General features: G+C 40.6%; 1 protein-coding gene across 1 annotated transcript; it reads left to right on the top strand.

The window, feature by feature from the left end:
* The first annotated feature begins 220 nt into the window (after positions 1 to 220).
* LOC149775586 (protein CFDP2-like) lies at positions 221 to 19,215 on the top strand. Its single transcript, XM_089943498.1, has 2 exons — positions 221 to 264; positions 18,657 to 19,215. The coding sequence occupies exons 1-2, from the start codon at positions 221 to 223 to the stop codon at positions 19,213 to 19,215; spliced, it is 603 nt and encodes a 200-aa protein (XP_089799624.1).
* Positions 19,216 to 20,147: the final 932 nt, after the last annotated feature.

Below are 20,147 nucleotides of genomic sequence, written 5' to 3'. Positions count from 1 at the left end.
TAAAAATTGAAAACAAACAATAGACGCCTTTTTTCAAAACACAACACTTTTTATTCAAACAACAAATATCCAACAATTAAACATAAAACATTATTTTTGCAAACTACAAACTATTTTTGACAAGGTTGACAACGTTGTGAAGTTAAGCTAGATTTCAACCGGTAGACGTCACTGGGCCATTCTTTGGAAAGTAGACGGCTACCGAGTAGGTTCCTAGAAGATGACTGTCTTCCGTATTGATGACATAAGCTTGACGGTCTTCAGGTTTGCGATGAGGCAGTTCATCTTTAGCGCACACGGAAGAATTTCAAGAAGCAGTATACGCACTGTGGTTCAAAATGTAATAAAGTTCCCAGGTATCCATTTTTGTGGAGTTTTTCACAGGTAACGATAGTCACCAATCCAATCCTGACTTTTTGTTTGAAAAATGTCTGACAAGTAACCGTTTCTTCTCTTCGTCTCCGCAGTCTGAGCCAAGAGAGCTTTGATGTGATGGATCTCTACACCAATCAATGGAGGAGATTAATGATCACGCAAATCTTTATACCACTGATGGAACACTGCTTCTTCCGTTATTGAAACTCCAAACTTCGTCCAGATACTCGTCCAATTTTTCTTCTTGATTCAGCATCAGGAATTTATTGTGTTGAATTTGACTTGAATGATTGTTTCGACAATTCCGTAATTTTTTATGCCAGGTATTTTGAAAAACAGGAGACTAAATGTTGTTCTTGTTCTGGCCATCTGGACTTCATCACTCTTTGTCTTGGGGTTCACCTTCCACGGTATCCTCCCATTCCATTTCCATAGATTCTCCACTATTCAAAGTGGGATTACAAACTCAAACTATTGATTTATATCGTATTATCAAATTCGGTATACAAAAGGACGTTCACCGTGTTATCTGAGGGTAGATGACTTGCAAACTGACGTTCTACACGAGTCTGGCCAGATTTTATAGGGTAGAAATGTCCCTTGTCGCTGGCTTGGTCTGGAGTGAAATCAAAAGCCCACAAAGCGTTACCTCTTGAACAATCCTCGTCGTAATTCTGTGACTGGTGTTGGTCCCTAACTGTCCGGTGACTTCGTACAGGGACAAGTACGATCTCAAGTAATTCTTCTCGTAGCCAAACTTAGGTTCAACGCGTCTGATGCACAGTGTCTTGCCATCTCGTCTCACTTTGATCTTGGTCACATTGTAATGCTTAAACTCTAAAAGATTTTCATTGTGAAGTCCGTTAAAGGCTGCATTCTCGACGATGTCAATGATCAAACGCTTGGGTAATTGTCCTTGGAGCAGATGATCTTCGATCATGGATTGATGTCCAGCGTAAATGGTTCAGGATTTCACCTCCACACGTCGTACGAATACTTGGCATTAGTTCTGCTCAAAGTGTGACTGATGTCGTTTCCCACTTTAGGTAACACTTCCACGCGTCATACGTAGAATCTGGCTTCTTGGATGATGGTTTTGTAATAGGCAGTTGCAGCCATTAAATTGAAAGCGCACCTACTGAGATTTAGTCTCAAGTGAACAGCCACTTCTTTCAGCAAATACTTCTCTTGTAACCACATGTATAAATGCTAGCGATCCATCATTTCTAAACTATGGCTTTTTTGATGTTCTTTCGACGCTCAATAAATCCTTTATTATCGTCATCTACATCGTTGAATTTGTCTGCCGTGTCAGGTTTCCATAACACGCAGGCATCCAGATGAGTGATTTTGTTTTTTTTTACGTACGTCAATAAATTTGCCAGGTACGCTCGAAAAGGGTAAGTATCCATGCTGCTGCTGACCAATTTTTTTTCAAATACAAAATCCACGTTACTGAACAAAGAATGCATAAAATTGTTGACGGGAGCAACTACCTCCGCCGTCCCTTAGTTTGGGACCGTCCGTCGATGTGTCTTCCACTTTGACTTTCAGGTACAAGTAACTGCTGTTCAGATCCATGTAATCTTCGGGCTGTCCTCTGATTTCAAATTCTATGGGAGCTGAGGCTGTCAAAGAGGAGACGGGATGAAATTCTACCCATTAGGATTATTGCATCTCATCATAGAGGGAGGCATGGCAAACATATTCAGTTCCGACTTGGAACAGACGCAAGACTCTCTGTGCATCATTTTATTTATTTATTGATCTCTGTGAATTTTTTAATAATAAAAAACGTCAAAGTCTCGGACGGTTCCTCTTTTCTTAGTCTTTCTAGCTTTGTGAGGGTGAAGTCCTCTAAAGGGGTGTTTTCGTCGTCTCTTTCTGCCTTGTCCTTGCTGTGGCGTCAGGAAAGCAAGAATGCCTGAATCCCTTGCGTCCAGAGTATTTATAGGAGTTTCTCGCCGACCCAAAATGTCTTTCCCCGTTTGAAGCAAGACAACTTTGCTTGTTCTCATGAAAGCTTCTTTGGTGTTTTGTTTGTCAATGGTGACATTTTGGAGAAATATTTTATCGTGCGTCAATACGTCATCTTTCAAGGCGTGCAATCATCGTGTCACCATCGGTTTCAACACGGGAGCCACCGAACGAAAGGCCGATTTCAGCATATCTCCTAAACCATGCCCTCGCTGTCGATCAACGCCTCGGTACACAGGATACATGACTTACGAGTCGTTAGTGAATCATTTTCGAAAATGGAGTTTCACCATGACTTTCCCTTTGGTGAATAAAATATTTTGTCTCAGATCTCCTTTTATAGCAATGTTGACAGTGTCGAAATAGACTTACTGACGGGCAAATAGTGAGGATGTACCAATTTACGGTGAACGTAATAGGTGTTTCCAACTTCCTTGTCAGCGTTCGTGGCAGAATCCACTTAGAAAGGAATGACACGCAGTAACGGTACGGATGTGTGTCCCACCACGTTGTACTCCACTACATCGTTGTACACAAAGATCAAAGTAAGCCCTTGGTTCAATTCTTCTAGGGGGGGAACAAAACTATTTTGCTTAATCCAGGTTGCTGGCAATGTTTGGTATGGGTCCATCCTTCAGTATGTTCATGTCTTCACCCAAAATGTCATACAAGTAAGGACAAAAGTTAATACCTACCACATTGTCCTCAGTCAAACATTGTATCAGTAGACGACGAGCTACCTTATGGTTTTCGAGGGGGACATCTTTTTGTTTTTTGTCCCACAAAAATTACCAAGCAGTGCATTGAATCTGGTAGCAATCGCGTTCAACAAATGTTGACCACTAAAATTATCGTCTACACGAATATGCAGCCCATAGGTGTATCCATTTTATCAGCTCGTTCGGAGGTAATGGCTTCGCGTCAGCTTCATTTACAACAGCTGAGTGAGTGTTCAAGTATTCTTGCACTTGAACGTCATAACTGATTTTCGACAATGTTTTAGATTTGTGTAGGGTGAATGATTTCCACCGAAGCCACTTCCCAATAGGCTTCGTGATCCAATTGGATGGCCTGAGGTAATTTGGCTGTGTAACAACACAAAGTATTGTTTAGAAACGCCTCCATGAAACTGTCGCTGGGTAACGTTAAGTAAAATTGGTTGTTGTTATTCATAATTCCAGAGTTTTGCTGCTGTCTGAGGGGGTCACTGGATGTCAGAGGAGTGTCTAAAAGAGGTTTGTTGTGGTTATTGGGGTGGTGACTGACCTTGGACCCAAGGCTCCTGTTGGGAAGAAGGTAACCGATACATCTGCTCAATAAAATGGTCCACAATTGTTTGTCTCCAGGTTGCAAGCTCAAATTGACAATGGCCTTACCGATGACACAGTACACCACAAACATTTGGCAGAAAAAGATGATTTGCGTTTTAGGCACACGTTGTCCACAACTCACCCACGGGGCTTGCTACTGTAGATCTTGCAGAGTAGAACTCGGGGAAGGAGTGGTCACTGCGGTGGTAGCGGTAGATGAGGATGCGTGGAAGTGTATGATGCTCACTGAATTGCGAAGCGTCGATCCAAGAATCAAAACTGGGAAGGTCTCCGTTCCAACCCACTTTGACTTCTGTGATACGGCGCTTTCCCACTTTTCGGGTTCTTCGTTCGAGAATGCTTTCGATATCGTACACTTCGTCTTCACTTTTGGTTACACGTTGCAAGTTAAACGTTTCTTTTAACACTTCCCCATCCATGTGTTCCAATTTTTAGACGGCAGGATGACGGCCAAGCACTCGTCCAATGACACGAAACAATTCGGTGGTCCAGTTGTGTAAGTAACCTTTGTCGAAAGTGCGTTTAGTTTTGCCAATGCGCACCCAATCTCCTGGTGTCAATACTCAACTTTTCATGGGGACAGCCACCGTCGAGACGTACCAAACAGGCTCTCAAAAACGGTCACTTCGTTGTCGGAAGTCACTTCTTGGAGGACGCGTCTGATGTTTTGAGAGTAAGACTGGTTATACGCTTGAACCAGGTGCGGTAAGACGTCGATGTACTTGAGAGTTTACTGATGCATAAAATATTTCCACACGAGTTCTTTCAAAGTGCGTTGAACACGTTCCACACTACTGTCTTTGGTTTTGGGATTATCGGTGCTGTAAAAATGAATGTCTCGTTTCTTTAATTCTTTTTGGGAAGCTTAGCTCAGAAATGCGGTGTTTTTGTCGGTTTGCCATTGAAGAGGTGACGACAGCTTTGTTTCAACACCAGTTTAAGGGCTCGCACTAACTCACTGCTCGATTTGGAAGTCAATGGCACGAAACAGACAATCTAGAAAAGACTTGGATGACACAAAACAAATATTCTTAGCCACGATTGTAGGTGTCCAAATGAGAGACATTGGCAAAATCGGCTTGCCATTGATGATGGATACCCTCCACTCTGCAACCACTTCTGGAAATGTTTCGTCGAATGGGTTTGTTCAAAGTGTACGTGGCTTTTTCTTGCAACCATCGTTGCACTTGAGGTAAACGGAGACTGTTCAGACGAGTTTTGGCGGCAAGACACAATTTGTGAACTCCTCTGTATTCAGCAGGATGTGATGTATCGTAGTAAATGCTGGCTAACACCTTCTGCATTTCTGTTAATAAGTCACCCAATCTTTACTGAAGCTACTGGTTTTTTTGTGTGATATTTTCTTGGCTTGTAATGCTCTTCGTGTCCGATATGTGTCGAGGAGGAGGAGGAGGAAGATGTCTGAACAGGGGTAATCGGTTTTTGTTTCACTTCTGTCTTCACCTTCTTTTTCTCTTCTGTGGAAGAAGAGGTGGCCATCATATTTTAACCCATCCAATTCTGGATGTAGGTGGTGTTGTTAACTTGAGAACCTTCTCTGGTGGTGGTGTTAACTTGCGTACTTTTTCTGGTGTAGTTTGAAACTCTTCTTCTTCTTTTTCTGTCTTGGTCTCTGTGGGTAGTGTTGGTGGTGGACTTTTCATCAGGGTCTTAAAATCTTTCAGAGTCGGCTGAGCTGTTTCGTCTACAAATTTCTGGTGAAAAAGTCGCAGTACCTTTGCGATTTTTCCGTTTCGGACAAATCGTTGCGATCCATCAACGATTGCAATTCATGTTGTTACTGGGACATTTAACTCAAATGAGGATCGAGAGGCCAATGCGGGGTCCGTTGTTCGTGCCAACGATGGTATTACATCCTTCGTTTGTAAGGCAATAAAGCCAGTTTTCGTCCTTCCATCAGTTTCCAAAGGTCACGTCTGTGATTATTTTACCCTAGAGCTCCCTTTTATCTTTTTGGTCCCAGCATTGTTCCCGATACTTATTTCAGCAAGGCACCTATCATCATGGGCTAAATTCCTTCGCGTTGTACCAACATCTTCTTCTTTTGACCGATGGGTTTATTCTTTTCGACCATTTAGCGAAGAATATGACGATGTTTGGCTTAGCATTCTTTATGGTGTTGAGACAAGAAAATTGTGCCTTTCAAGACGTTCAAACAAGATTCCTCAAGGTATCGATGACGTGTTTGGATACTGTTAGAATGAGGTTTTTCTCGCATGGGTGGAGAAGTTTTGGACAGTACGGACAATATGTCCCCATGGCTTCTGGGGGTGACATTGTTGGGTGTTCAGGAATACAAAAACTGATTCCCATTCTTTTCCTCGGGTCTTTTTTATACTGGAATGTGTCGCCACTGATTGTCTTTACGTCCTATCAACTTGATGACAGGCATCACGCGTCGTGGAGGAGTTCGCAAAGGACTAAATTGGGACAGGTCTTGCACGAATTCAGTAAACTCTGTAACATGCCCGATCTCTCTTGGACTTTAATTTGGGAGCAGGTACTTTGTGACCAGCTGCCACTGCAGCTAAAGAGCAGGTGGGTGTCACCTCTGGAGGAGAAGTGTTTGGATACGTGGGTTTACATTGTTTCATCAAAGGAGGAAGAATGGATGCCATATTGGTTTGGCAAGCATCACCAGCAAAGAAGAAGTGGAAGAACCTCAGGCTTTTGGAGACTTGGTCACCATCGCTGCAGGTCGTTGTGTGCGAATGTAAGGTTGCGTCATGGCCGAAGTGCCTCTCTTGCGGGTAAAATCTGTTTTATGTGGGCTTTTCTTGTTTGGGACTGTAATCTGGTCTTGACGCCATTGCTCTTTTTCTTCCTTGGAGTTCGTTTGGCTTTTTGGGTGTGTCTGTTTTCTTACGGAGGACTTTGGGGACATTAGGATTCCATTTTAAGAGGTAGCGAATGATGACACCTCCAAGGGAACTGCTACCTCCAAGTTTCAAAATGATTTGCTTTTTGGTTTGAGTGTCGATGCGGTGATAGGTCAGTTGCGTCAAGACTATTTTGTTTCTGTCAATAAAGCGTTTGGTTTGATAAGAAATGTGAATGATGCCTTCCAGAAAATGACGTGCTGTCATCGTAAATCATCGTAAGACTTCTTTAAGACTGCCTTCTAAAATACGAGCACGCATTTATCGATTTTTTTCGCGACTGATGCCATAAGAGGCACGAATCAGTTTGACGGGAAGATGAGACTAAAGGAACGTCATGATGACGCTGTATGAGACAGACCCAAAGTGACAGAGGTTTTTATAGATTATTTTTTTTTGTTAAGTCGACGACGGGGACCTGTACACGACAAGTCCTCCGTCTTGGCACCAATGGTGAAACAGATGGGTACGAAATTGCAAATAATGGGGGGGGGAGTAAATCCACGAGTAAATAGGCGTGTGAGGTTTGAGTGGCATCGTCGTACGCATGAGTCAGCCAAGGCGTTCCTAACTGTTAGGCTAAGACTTGCACCTGCGATTTATCTCTAGGGCTTTTAAACAAGACCATTTAATGAGCATTGAGACTGATGGTGTGATGGGCTTTAGTTTGTTGAAATACATTTTGAGTGTTGTAAATGACACTGGCATTACGATGATGCCCTTCGCGCGTAAACCACAGTTTAATTTCTTCTTTGTCTTCTCTTATCATGTCGTCGAAAATGACCAAATGGGTTTGAGTGGGGTCAGACACGATCCCGTCGTCTTCGCCAGAAATGCCTTCCAGAAACAAGATGGAGTCGCCTTGACTTTCTCGCAAGAGACTGTACGCCGATTGCCACTCTTTTTAACACCACACGATCCAATATAAGGCCTCCCAACTGGCACGATCTAAGTATTCGTCGATGTCTTTGAACGTGGATGAAGAGGAAGCAGAGACAGTACAGGTAGTCATAGTGCAGAGAATGTCACTTTTGACAGGAACACAGACAAGACGAGAGTTTTTATACTTTTTCAGGACACGTATATTGACTTTTTTAAATGGAACAACACGAAAAACAAAAAAATAATAAAAACCAAATGGATAAGTACAATGATAAAATACACATCAAAACGCACAAAGTGGAATATAAATAAGTCTCTGTACAATATGTTTTTGACAACAAAGGTGTCCTAGGGACAGTGTGTAATGTTCTTACAGTCTCTAGATTGGGTACAGTCACACAGGTGTCATCCTGGAATCGTCTTTAGGGAATGTCCATGACAGTCCTGTCCTGAAGGAAGTTGTTGCACTCGACGACGTGTTCTTCTTCTATCAATGTCACTAACACAGGTTTAAAAGTTACTTTTTTTCACTGGAAGTTTGAACTAAGGATCACATCTCTTGGGCATAATGGGTCACTTCTCTGGTCCAAGCCTCGAAACCCCAACTTTTCCATACACGTACATCTGTTCAGTGAGGGTGTAAGTCACAATCTACACACACATCGTCGTACACATCTTCAGTACCTAAAAGTTGACGAAACTTTTTTACCGTAGAGATCGAGAAGTATCCAGATGAAAACGCAAGGATCTTAATAGAATGAATCTCTCGTGCTAATTTAAAGGGACCACTTTCAAGGGTTATTTTGGTGGCAAGTAATGTTCCTAAAGAGTCCGCAAAGAATCGCCTGTAAACGAAATCCCAGAGAGGAAGTCACTAAGACACATACCACATGTCGACCCCAATTTAATGGAGACAGTTCTTTCTTGTAATAAGAGTTAGTAATTCTCCACCGTTTGAAAACTCATTGATTTCCTTCCACGGAATCTGTTGTATCACGACTGACAAAGGTCGTGGCATGGTAGCCTGTTTTTATACCTCTTTTTGTCGGAGGCAAGAAGTGAACTTTCTGCACAGAGATGGTCGTACTCCAGTGGCGAAAATATAAATGGTTTAGTTACTAACTTGCACATCACAAGACACCGTTCAGAAGTTTCCTCTTGAACTAAGTTTACGTTGTGTAAAATATTTTGGTAACTCTCTGACTCTTCCCCTGGGATTCGTTGCAGTAAGTAAACGTTGTAGTACATACCATCAGTAACAAACCAATTCTTCTCGCCCACAAGTATTTGATCGATGTCTGACCACTGGAACACTTTCATTTGAATCAGTCCTCTTACAGCATTCAGGTACCAGTGGTTTAAACATCGGTGACGTAACGGATGCAACTGTCATTTGCGTTTCACTTGTATTTTGACCAGCTCTTGGTAAATGCGTTATCTCAACTCCACAGCAAACCACGAATTTTCTCTCCTGTAAAATATCCGTGATCATATCAATCAGTATTATTGTATTTGACATCTTCTCCTAGAGCAAAATTAATGGACATAGTGAGTAATATCTGACCACTGCCATTCAAGGTAACGGTCAAGAATGTCAATAAAATCTTCTGATGTAAACGGTCTAATGTGGAATAATCGGATGTACGCAGGCTTGATCCAGAGAAATCTGACGCGTTTGTTGACATTCACTTTTCTCTTGTGAATTTCTCGACACAAAAGTTCTACAGTCACCTATTGAGATTTTGCTCTGGCAAGCCCCTGCCAAACATCCTTGTAGATCTTATGTTGCAATTAGTTTAGTAATCATTTAATGTTACTTTTTAAACGGGGTTTAAATACTTGTTTCGGTGTTGTCCAATGTTTGACTTTCTAGCAAGCTGGTTTCTTAAACGACTTGGTTTGCCACTTCAATGACTAGGTCCCACTAAAGGTAGGTAGTGACAATCCGGAGACAATCTAGCATGTTACAGGTAAACCGAATGTTTTCGCTCCCAAACCGACCAGAAGGATAGAAGAGCCCACACAGATCAAACTTCTGATCATAGCTTTGCGAGATGTCATACGAAAGTTTTCTTCAGACAAGCCGACGGATTACTCCCCCTCCTTTCGAAATAAAAGTCACAATACTTGCTATATCTGTAAGAAGAAAGGACATTGGTCTTCAGAATGTCCAGACCGTCAAAAAGCAAAACAGGTGTCAGAAGAGACAAAAGTCAAGATACCTGTTATCATTGTAAAGAGAAAGGACATTGGTCTTCAGAATGCCCTAAAAAAAAAAAAAAAAAAAAAAAAAAAAAAAAAAAAACAGGAGCACGAGGAAGGGAGGGGTTCAGAACAGGAAGAAAGAGAAATACCCTCCCTTAAAGGAAGAACCCCGACACATCCAGAAAGAGAAAAAAAGAAGAAGAAAAGAAGACGGAACGAACATGAGGAAGAAGTGGAGTAAAAGCCTGTGAAAGGGAAGAAATTCAAAAAACAAAGAGAGAGATCAAAGGCACAAAAGAAGTCTATGAACTTTTTAAAGTGTTGTGTTGTGAACTGGATTGTAAAATTTGTACCAGAATAGACCAGACAGAAAATGTAAGTGTCTCTTGGTTTGACCTTTTAGAATACGAACCTACACTTACGTACTCACACATGTACATCATTGGGTAAAAAGGGGATTTTGAGTTTTAATTGGTTTTGGCAAAATAAATAATATCTCTTTTCGAGAGAAGTGGGTGGCCCTGAAAAGGATCTTTGGGTATCTGTTTTTTTTTTCTATAAATTTCTCTAATTCGTCTTTCTGTCTCTATTTGAAATCCTCGACATGTGGTAAGGAAGGAGAAGGTGGCGAAGGTGCTGGTACCGGAACAAATTCTTGCGAAGAAGAGAAAAAATCCTCTAAATCCCAATTAAAATTGGTCTGTTCTAGAAGTAGGCGTGTGTTGACTTGGTAGCCGCTGCTATGTCATCGCTTCTCGTCTCCACTGCTGGTGCACCCAAATTCATCGTCTTCTTAGTTTCCATCATGTTTGAAAAATCTGTCACATTTATTCACTGCGCACAGACGCTAGCGCATCTATATAGGGAATGTGACGTCACAGTCAGCTCTCTTTGGATTGGAAGACTCCACACTATGACTGAATTTTGTAACGCGTCTTAAGATTGGTGAAAAAAACTCAATCCGTTTCGATCCGCTCTTCCACTATAAATAACCGCAGTTCACTGCATTCCCTTCACCTGTTCTCATCACAGAATGTAGACTAATGTTGAATCATTTACCCTCGTATCGTCAATGCTGTTCCGCACGGACTTACCATGTATGTCAAATCATCATGGATAATTATCCGGTTTACCGATACGACGCGTTTGGAAAAGAAGAATTTATGTGGAGAGACAAGGTTGTCTGAAGTGAGTCCTCATCTATGGTCCAAAAGTCAGAAATTTGAGGAAGAGAAGAAGACCTATGCTATGTCCTCTATGTTAGCGGAAAGATGTTAACAAAACACCAGAGACCCTTTTCAGGGCCATTCATACATTCATATGCCTCAAAAAGATTTGCTTTCTTGCCTAAACATTTTATAGTCGGTTGTATAGCTGTTTGTGTGATAGATTGATAGATTGTGTGATAGATTGATGTTCATCAATCTATGTCTGCATGCTGTGTGTGTGTGTGTGTGTGTGTGTGTGTGTGTGTGTGTGTGTGTCCCGCCAAACGTTCTAGGTTTTTTCCGCTCTTTGGTCCGATTGAGGTCAGCCCTTTGCTAAATTGTTATCAATCTTCAGTACCATGACGTCACCTCACCTGTTACATTCATATTCTCCCTATATTAATTGTTAGTCCAATTGTCCCTATAGAGCCCCAAGACCTTTTTGACTGAGATTTTCTTTGTCCCTATGAATCTTGTCCCTACACAGCCCCACGACCTTTTTGACTGGAATTTCCATAGTCCCTAAACAGCCTCACTATACTACTGGAATATTATATAAGTAAATGGCAACAATAAGTCGGTGCCTACTGGGGTTTAAGGATTGTTAAAACCATCTTAAGCACCATATACGTTGAGCTGAATTTTGTCATAAAATTCGTTCACCCGATAAACTAACGGAGAATGAATTGATGATAAAAATCCAAAAGCATTTGGACAAAATTTAATTGTTAGTATGTCTCGTAAATTTTATTATTCGCTGTGCATATGATTGTTAACAAAGCGTTTGTTGTAACAGTTATCTCCGAAGAAACTCTATACCAAATCACTGACAGATCAGCATCGTTCCACTGATTTTAGCCTTCACTGCTGCGATAATTTGATTCAGTAAAAGACCATACAGAAAGTCATTTCTATCCATCGTAAAATCATTTCATATTTAGGCTCATAATTTAGATATTTCCATTTAACGTTTGGAGTGAAGGTTTCCGTCATTATTTTTTAAATCCCAGTCATCGTTCACGCCTAGTTTATAAGCCACAAGATGTAATAGTTATGACCTTGTTGGAGTTTGTATACGCACAAAATAATATCTAACAGATAAAGTAGATATTGTATCGCGATAATTGGCTTATCGTATTTAAAAGCACTTTTTGTGATGCCAATAAAATCATTATTTCAATGACCAAGAATATCTGTTTTTAAAGAAGGTAATGAAATATAAAGAGGTCTATATCAGTAAGCACAATTGCATGATGAAAAAGCCGCATGAATCCTGGCACTACTGTATTTGACAAATTTCAAGACTAATTATATTTGGGATTGAAAGAGTAACACTCTAAATGTAGTAAACAATCAAAATCTACGCACACACAAAAACAATAACACTACCATCAGAAACATTGCAATGGCACAAAAACGAAATTAAATAGAGAGGCCGACCAGCTTTCACTTACATATTTCTAAAAAATCGTGCTAAATGATTTTCTCAAGCATTTCAAAATAGAACAAAAGTAATTAAACAATACTAAAATGGTGTCAAAATCTGTTCAGGTCGTTTTATATGGATATAAACTTGCAAAAGAAATCATATTGCCTAGATCGAGCGGTTCCTGCATAATCGTGATAGCGAGGTTTTACTGGAACCATTTGTTCATGTATATCTTTAAAACAAACATTAGAATAGATTTAATCATCATCCAAAAGGTTTGAAAATTTAGCTAACTATCTAAATCTATTTGAAAACAAGCCTTCTGATTCCCGTAGCCTACGTCGATATTTTTTTAAATTGTTTTTAATAAAATTGCGCTGAACAATTCGCTAGGTGAGACAGATGGACTGACGGAAGGACCAAGTCAAAATGCCACCCGCTGCACTCGCAGTGAGGACAAAACAACATTTGCGAAATGAAAGAATTTAGCGAGTTAGAAATTCTACAAACCTTCAAAATTTCTTCTCAGATTGCTGCTTTTAAGATTTTCTGTTCGTTTATATCGATGTGTCGAATTTTAGGATTAAATTCCTATTTGACTTTAATGTGTTCATAAATGTTCAAAATAAATGTTGTTGCAGGTTTTCTAAAATACAACCTCTCTCTCTCTCTCTCTCTCTCACACACACACACACACACACACACACACACACACACATGCATTTTACTTCTCAAATATGTGAGATATCAAAAACATGTCATGAAACACAGAATGGAAAGACAAACAAGATAAGCATTATGTGTCCTGTTCGCAATAAAAAAAAAAATCCTTTATATTGTATTTTATTATTTATTTATTTATCTATTTATTTATTTGCTTTTTTATTTATAGCAATAATACTAATCGAAATGTTATACAAGACCTCAGTATTCTCATGTCCGAAATTTATTAAACGAAATTTGTTCTTGTAAAACACGTATGCCCTTACTGCCTATCACAAAAGTCCCAAACTTAAAAAAGGAGAAAATTTAAATAGCTTATAAAAATGTACGAAACTCTAATTATTTCACGTTCATATGTTGCATTCAAGACAAGCATACTATATTCCGCCTGCCTCCCTGATGTAAATTTTGCTTAAATACACTACTAAACATAATTTGTGTCCAACGAGTTCCCAAATTGTGCAAAGAATCGGATAATTGTTGCAATGAACTGAAAATAAAACAAAAATCATGTTAACATAAATACATATATGCATATGAAATTTCATATGTGTCTCTAAAGTGGTTTTTACTTAATCGTACTAACAAGACTGCTATCCACAAATAAAGTCCAAAACCTCAAAATTGTGTAAATAGCTAAACAATTGCTATCAAATTTTGACATTCTAAATTATTCATCTAGTTGCTTAAATGGAATTTAATAAAAGAATAAGTGTGTTTATTAAATTCCATTTAAGCAACTATTGATTTTTGCTTAATCGTGCTAACCAAGTTTTCTGGTCAAAAGAAAATCCAAATCCAAAGAAGATTTGTATTTCTAAAGATAGATAGCTGGTACACACTGCAAATCCCAAAATTCTTAAGTCTAAAAAACTTTTAACAAATATGGAAAACTGTAAAATCACTGAATGGCATGAAAATATAAACAGGCTTCCTACACATATGCAAAAACATGTCATCAAATTTAATGTATCTGTCTCAAGCAGGTTTTGCTTAATCAAAGCAAGGTTTATGTATAAAAAGTAATAACTCCAAACAAGATTGACAATAATTCAAAGAAGAGTAGCTGAAGGGAATTCCCAGGAAACTTTTCAAGATCGGCAAAACGCCCATGTCGATATAACTTTCCATTCAAGATGTGTAACGATAACAAGATTTTCAAGATCGGCACGTGCTGGTGGACATTATTAAATCAAAATGCCCAAAACAGTGGTGTCATAAGAAAACGTTCCAAAATATTTCAAAATTATCTATAACCAGTTACTGTAACAGCCTAATATTCATATTGATAATGTTGGGAAGAAACCTTCATTACTCCAAGTTTCATAACTTGTGTGCAATTGAACTAAAACATATTCATATAGATTTAAGGATACAAATGGACACCATCAATACAACATACTGATATATATGAATGTAACTGCCCACCTGAAGATGAGGCTACCATCCAAGGTGTAGAAGGATGCATTTCCGATATGAAGTCATTGATGACGTGGAACAATCTGCTGCTGAATGATGGTAAAACTGAAATCATCATGATCACCGCGCAAAGACTTTCTCATTCACATCTTTCACCTCAAACAATAAGTATCAGCTAACCCAACATTAAATTCACACAGGCAGTACGAGATTTAAGTGTCACTCTCGACAGTACTCTCTCATTAATTACACTAACATATAATAAACATACGCATGGCTGCATATCTGCAGCTGAGACGCATCAGCTCCATTCGCAATTTTCTAATGCCAAAATGAATTTTCTAATATATTAGTCTCAAAATGGACTAGGCTCACAAATGTTTTCCCCATATAGTCCATATATAGGTTTGACAGGACTAAACTTTATACTGTCAAAATCACAGTATATCGTGTGTTAATCATTACAATTTTCAGTGATGAACTGACGGTGAAGTTCTTGTCATTGGTTAACAGGTATTTGATGAAAGGCAAAACAACATGCAATGTATCAGATATTTGACATCCAGGCCGAACCCATTCCTGATTACTCATGGTGCATATTCGCCCAATTAAGCATATGAAACAATTACACCATGATTCTCATGTTGTAAAGAATAAACAATTCAACTTAGACCAATAAAAAGAGTATGCTTAATCTAAACCAAGGTTGACTGCCAAAAAAGGAGAGGAAAGACACTCTAAAATTAGATTAGGACAACATTCGTGGATATTGACCCTGACGCAATTGTAACCCGATTCCAAATTATTCTGCAATTATGTAAACGCTGTTTTAGTTACCAACGTGTCCTACTCTTAAAAGAGGAAACGTTGCTGGTGTCATATTTCCAACCTATATTTACACTAACTGGCTTTCTCCCATCCCACATTACAACATCTAGTCTACCCTGTGACAAATACTGGAGCGGAATATTCGTGGTTCATTCATGCCACAAACATTACGGTTCGACATGTAGGCCTGTATTTGTTGAATTGATATTTATATACTTAGGTTATTGAGAGTTCAATTGATGTGAATATTAAGGTACATCGTCGTCATTGGCTATAGATAAGCAAAACAATATAAAAGTTTTTTCTGCTATTTTCTTCACAGTCAATCTTCATACGACATAATATCGGATATCAGCCCCACTGAAGGCTAGCTTACCGATTCATTTTGTCCATACCTTCGATTGGAGGGAAGGAATTTATGACCCATCTTTACCTGTTCATTATGAAATGATTTTCAATATATCTTCTTGCCCACCTCACGAGTCTAAATGTCTAAAATTGTATCTACTTCCATGCTTTCATTAGCAGTTTAGCATTTTCAGGTGAGGGCTGAAAGTGTTTTGCACACTTTTAACTCACTGGACACAAACAATCGATAATAGAAAATTCTTGCAAAATGTGTCATGAATTTATCCACTGTGCTTTATATTTATGGGTAATTTAGCAACTTTATGAGAAGTATTGCAATTGTATTTCGCTGGAATGAAGAAACAAAAAATTTTCAAGTCTTATATGACACGTCAGCTAAATCCATTGCGAAAAGGTATAAAGTAATACATCCTAATCGAAAATGTTATTTAGCTGTCTTAATTGATAGGCAAACATTTAACAAAATTAAAAACCAAATAATATATGTCACAGCTATGAAAATCATTAATAACACTTTGAATGTCTCGAATCATCTAAGTGAACCACTTGCCCAACGACATCTAGTTATGAAAGTATCTTAAAGACAATACTACAAAAAGTGGATAGAGTTCTCAAATGTTGGTGTCCCAAAACTAATACTCAAACCTCTACTGTTCTTTATTGTAAACTAAACGTTTGAAATTCTGCAAGAAAAATTAAGTGTATGAATGGTAGCTAGTGCTGAAAATTAGACAAAATTATCATCGAACACACGCACACATATAGTATCACTTGCTTTTCGGGGCACTGAAATATCGTTTAGATGTTTGTCGCAATAAATGAGTTAAAAATGTTTTATTTCGCGTTAGTGAAGCAGTGGTGTGAAATGAAGCTGACATAGTATCTTCCAAGATTGTATTTAGCCAGGACAACATAAGAACTTAGTAATACACGGTTTTCATGTGGGGGTACGGAATAGCAGCTCTCTGAACGATTAACTCATCAATGAACTATATCTGCGATAATGGTGGCTGTTTACTCAATGTTGCTCAAAATACTCCATTCGGGCTGGGAAATGACGAGAACATAAGCTTTTAGCTAATCACTACATAGTCTTACGTACATATCTGAATACATGAGGCTCGTCTCGTGTTTTTGTTGTGTCTGTTGATATCATGCAATAGAATAATGTGGAACTTTGACAAATTTCCGTATAATACAAGTTCTAGGAAAGAATTAGAGCGGCTTAGAAAGGTGTTTTGCTTCGAATTTATTTATATCGCAAATCTTCGACTGAAATAGGATCAAAACTTTATGCAACGGAATGGTATTATACACGGGCATGTGTCTGTCTTCCATTTAAAACAGCAGTTCAGAAAGGATAATTATTTCAACAGTTCAGTTTGCGTTTTCATTTTAATATCAAAACTTTCTGAATGTTATATTTGTTTATCGACATCTTGTAATGTTATCTTGCAGAATGATCTCACTGGGCAAATGCCATAGTTGGATGATGCGAAGTAGAAAAAAAAAGTGTCCTTGGTTCACTTATCTGTGACTTATGTTAATGAGATTTTAAACTCGGGAAATATTTGATATCAGCCCATAAAATAATATAATTCAATAACCTTTTTATGAGTAAACATGAATTGTTGCAACTAGTACATTTTTCGTTATATTTACCTCACTACTAAAAATAAGCACTCAAATAGTTATAGAGAGGATCTTCCCAGAAAGTGACTGAATTTGTCATAAACATAACGCAAAAAGGATACATTCATGACACATTTTATCATAAGCACAAGAAAATATGAAAACTTCCTGCCAGAATTCGTCGTAAACATTAGGGAAATCGAATGTTAAGGACACAATTTGTCGAAGGTAAATAAATAAATGATACAATTTAGTAGAATGCACTATTCTTACAGTTAAGTCCCCTGAGTGAAACGTTGGCCCTGTCGTCTAAACACGGTAAACACGGAGACAAGCGCCTACTCCTCCAGAAATGCCCCACAAGGATTGCGTCTCTGATTGCCTGTGTCAACTAAAATCCAGATCCTGGCCTTCGCAAGTGGCATAGCTTCAAAGTCCGACGGACCGTGTTTCCACTAATGGGAGAAGAGGTGAAGGCGGGCCACTGGTGCCTTAAATCCGGTCGCTTCGGGTAGATGGAACTCGTAAACCTTGGATGGTAGCTCATCTAGAAGGAAAATTCTCATTCCAAACCTCCGCTGCCTTGCGGATCTACCGACTCACGGGAAAGGCTGAGGGAGTAAACCGTGACAGAAACTCCGGAGAAGGAGTCCCTAAGGGAGTCTGACATTGACTTCAACGTCATTTCAGCAACTCCTGGGTTCACAAGCTGCGTGGAGAGGGGGTGATCTGTTGCATGGGCAACAGCTGATTCCCCATACCACCCTGCCCAGGCTTCGTAGCTCCAATGGAGAGGACACTCCAGCGTCGTCGTAAGGTGTCGGCACAACACGAGAAGCAGCAGTTTACCGGTTCTAAGTCAAAGCTCGATTTGCGTAGAGCTTGGCACCAAGGGTTGCTTCCAACGGTGGGAGAGATCACCATGTATCAATGGACAGCTACCGCCCGCCTCAAACTGGGCAGCCCCGAGTCAGTAAGGCGCTGCCCCGCCATGGCTTGCCTGCTTCGCTGAGTGAGTGTAACTTAGAAAACCATCTCGACAAATAAGAAGACTCCAGCTCTTCGTTCGCAAGCTAGACTATCAGGACCGTGTGTCCTGGATTCACCGCTGACCTAAAGCAGATCGACGACGCACGAAAGATTGTCGTCATTGACAGAGAAATCTCCCGACTGAAAGTAGACATTGCCTGTCTTCATGAGATCCGACTGGCAGACAGAGGCACCATATGGGAAACTAACTACACCTTCTTTTGGCAAGGGAAGCCCTCGGATGAACCTAGACAGCACGGTGTCGGCTTCGCAGTAATGAACACGCTAGTCGCCTTCATTCAGCCTGCGTCATCTGGCAGTGAGAGGATCCTGCCCTCCTGCTATCAAGATCCTCAGGCCCAGCCAACATTTGCAACCTGTACGCCTCAACCCTCAGCTCCACCCACGAGGAGAAAGACAAGTTCTACGAGGCTCTGTATCAAGCAATATCCAGTATCCAAAACACTGAAAGCCTCTACCTAATAGGAGACTTCAATTCTAGAGTAGGAGCTGACTACGAGGCCTGGTCCACCTGTCTAAGCCCTCGTGGAAGGGGCAAGATCAACGCGAACGGTCACCGACTGATGGAGATGTGCTGCTACTACATCATATGTGTGACCAACAGCTTCTTTAAATGCAAGGAGATCCACCAGGTGTCATGGAGACACCCACGTTCCCGCCAATGTCACCAGCTGAACCTCGTCATCACCAGGCGTGCGGAACTGGCCAGTGTCCCCCTCACCCGCAGCTACAACATTGCCGACTGCGACACGGACCACTCCCTCGTGTCCAGCAAGGTGCGAATAATACACAAGAAGCTGAAACACCACAAGAAGGGTCGCCCACGCATCAACACCTGCTGTGCAAGCAACCCAGAGAAGACACATCAGTTCATTAGCAAACTATAGCAGGATTTAACCAAAGAAATACTTGATGACACCATCGACTCCAAAGTGGTCCCACCTCCGTGACGCTGTGTACAATTCAGCCATCACTGCCTACGGGAAGAAGGAGCGCAAAAACGCAGACTGATATGAAGCCATCTGGGAGGAGATGAAGCCCGTGACTGAGGCGAAGAGGAAGGCCCTCCAGGACTGCCACAAACAAAGCCCATCAGACCGACCGCCGCTGAGCCAACACTTACAGGCTGGACCTCTGTACCATTTATACAGACAGCTGACGATACCGGGGATGCAAGAGGCATGTACGAGGGTATCAAGAAGGCGACAGCCCCCTACACCTCCAAGACCACCCCCTCAAGTCCAAGACGGGAGAATTCGTCACAGACCAGGGGAAACATTTGCAGAGATGGTTGAGCACTATCTGAAGCTGTATGCAACCCAAGACGTCTTCACCGGACGCCAACCCAAACCTGTCAGTCATTCAGGAACTAAACACACCGCCCACCCGGGAAGAGCTCAGAAAATTCATCGATTGCCTCGCTTGTGGAAATGCTCCTGGGAGCGACGGCTTCAAATCTTAAGTCTTCAAGAGCGGAAAATCAGCACTGCTCCAGCCCCTGCATGTATTCCTCTGCCTCTGCTGAAAACAGGGGCATATCCCCCAGAACATGCGGAACGCCAACAACGTCACTTTGTACAAGAACAAAGGAAACCACAGCTACTGCATTAACTACCGGGGTATGTCCCTCCTCAGCATCGTCGGAAAAGCTTTCGCCCGTTCCGCCCTGGCGCTCTTGCAGACCCTAGATTCCGGTGTCTAACCAGAGTCTCAGTGTGGCTTCCGAGAGGGCCGGTCAACTGATCTCACTAAGTCAGTTGCAGGAGAAGTGTCGTGAGCAGCAGATGCCCTTCTACATCGCCTTCATGGGCCTGACGAA

This window comes from Sinohyriopsis cumingii, chromosome 19, assembly GCF_028554795.1.
Source record: "Sinohyriopsis cumingii isolate HCF-2022 chromosome 19, ASM2855479v2, whole genome shotgun sequence".
Classification (NCBI taxonomy): Eukaryota; Metazoa; Mollusca; class Bivalvia; order Unionida; family Unionidae; genus Sinohyriopsis; species Sinohyriopsis cumingii.
This window is presented reverse-complemented; position numbering and strand designations above follow the sequence as displayed.

Bases quoted from the DNA above. Each gene is read 5' to 3' on its own strand.
- LOC149775586 (XM_089943498.1), top strand. From the start codon at position 221: ATGACTGTCTTCCGTATTGATGACATAAGCTTGACGGTCTTCAG. The intron at 265-18,656 runs GTTTGCGATGAG...CCTGCTATCAAG, and splicing joins ATAAGCTTGACGGTCTTCAG to ATCCTCAGGCCCAGCCAACA.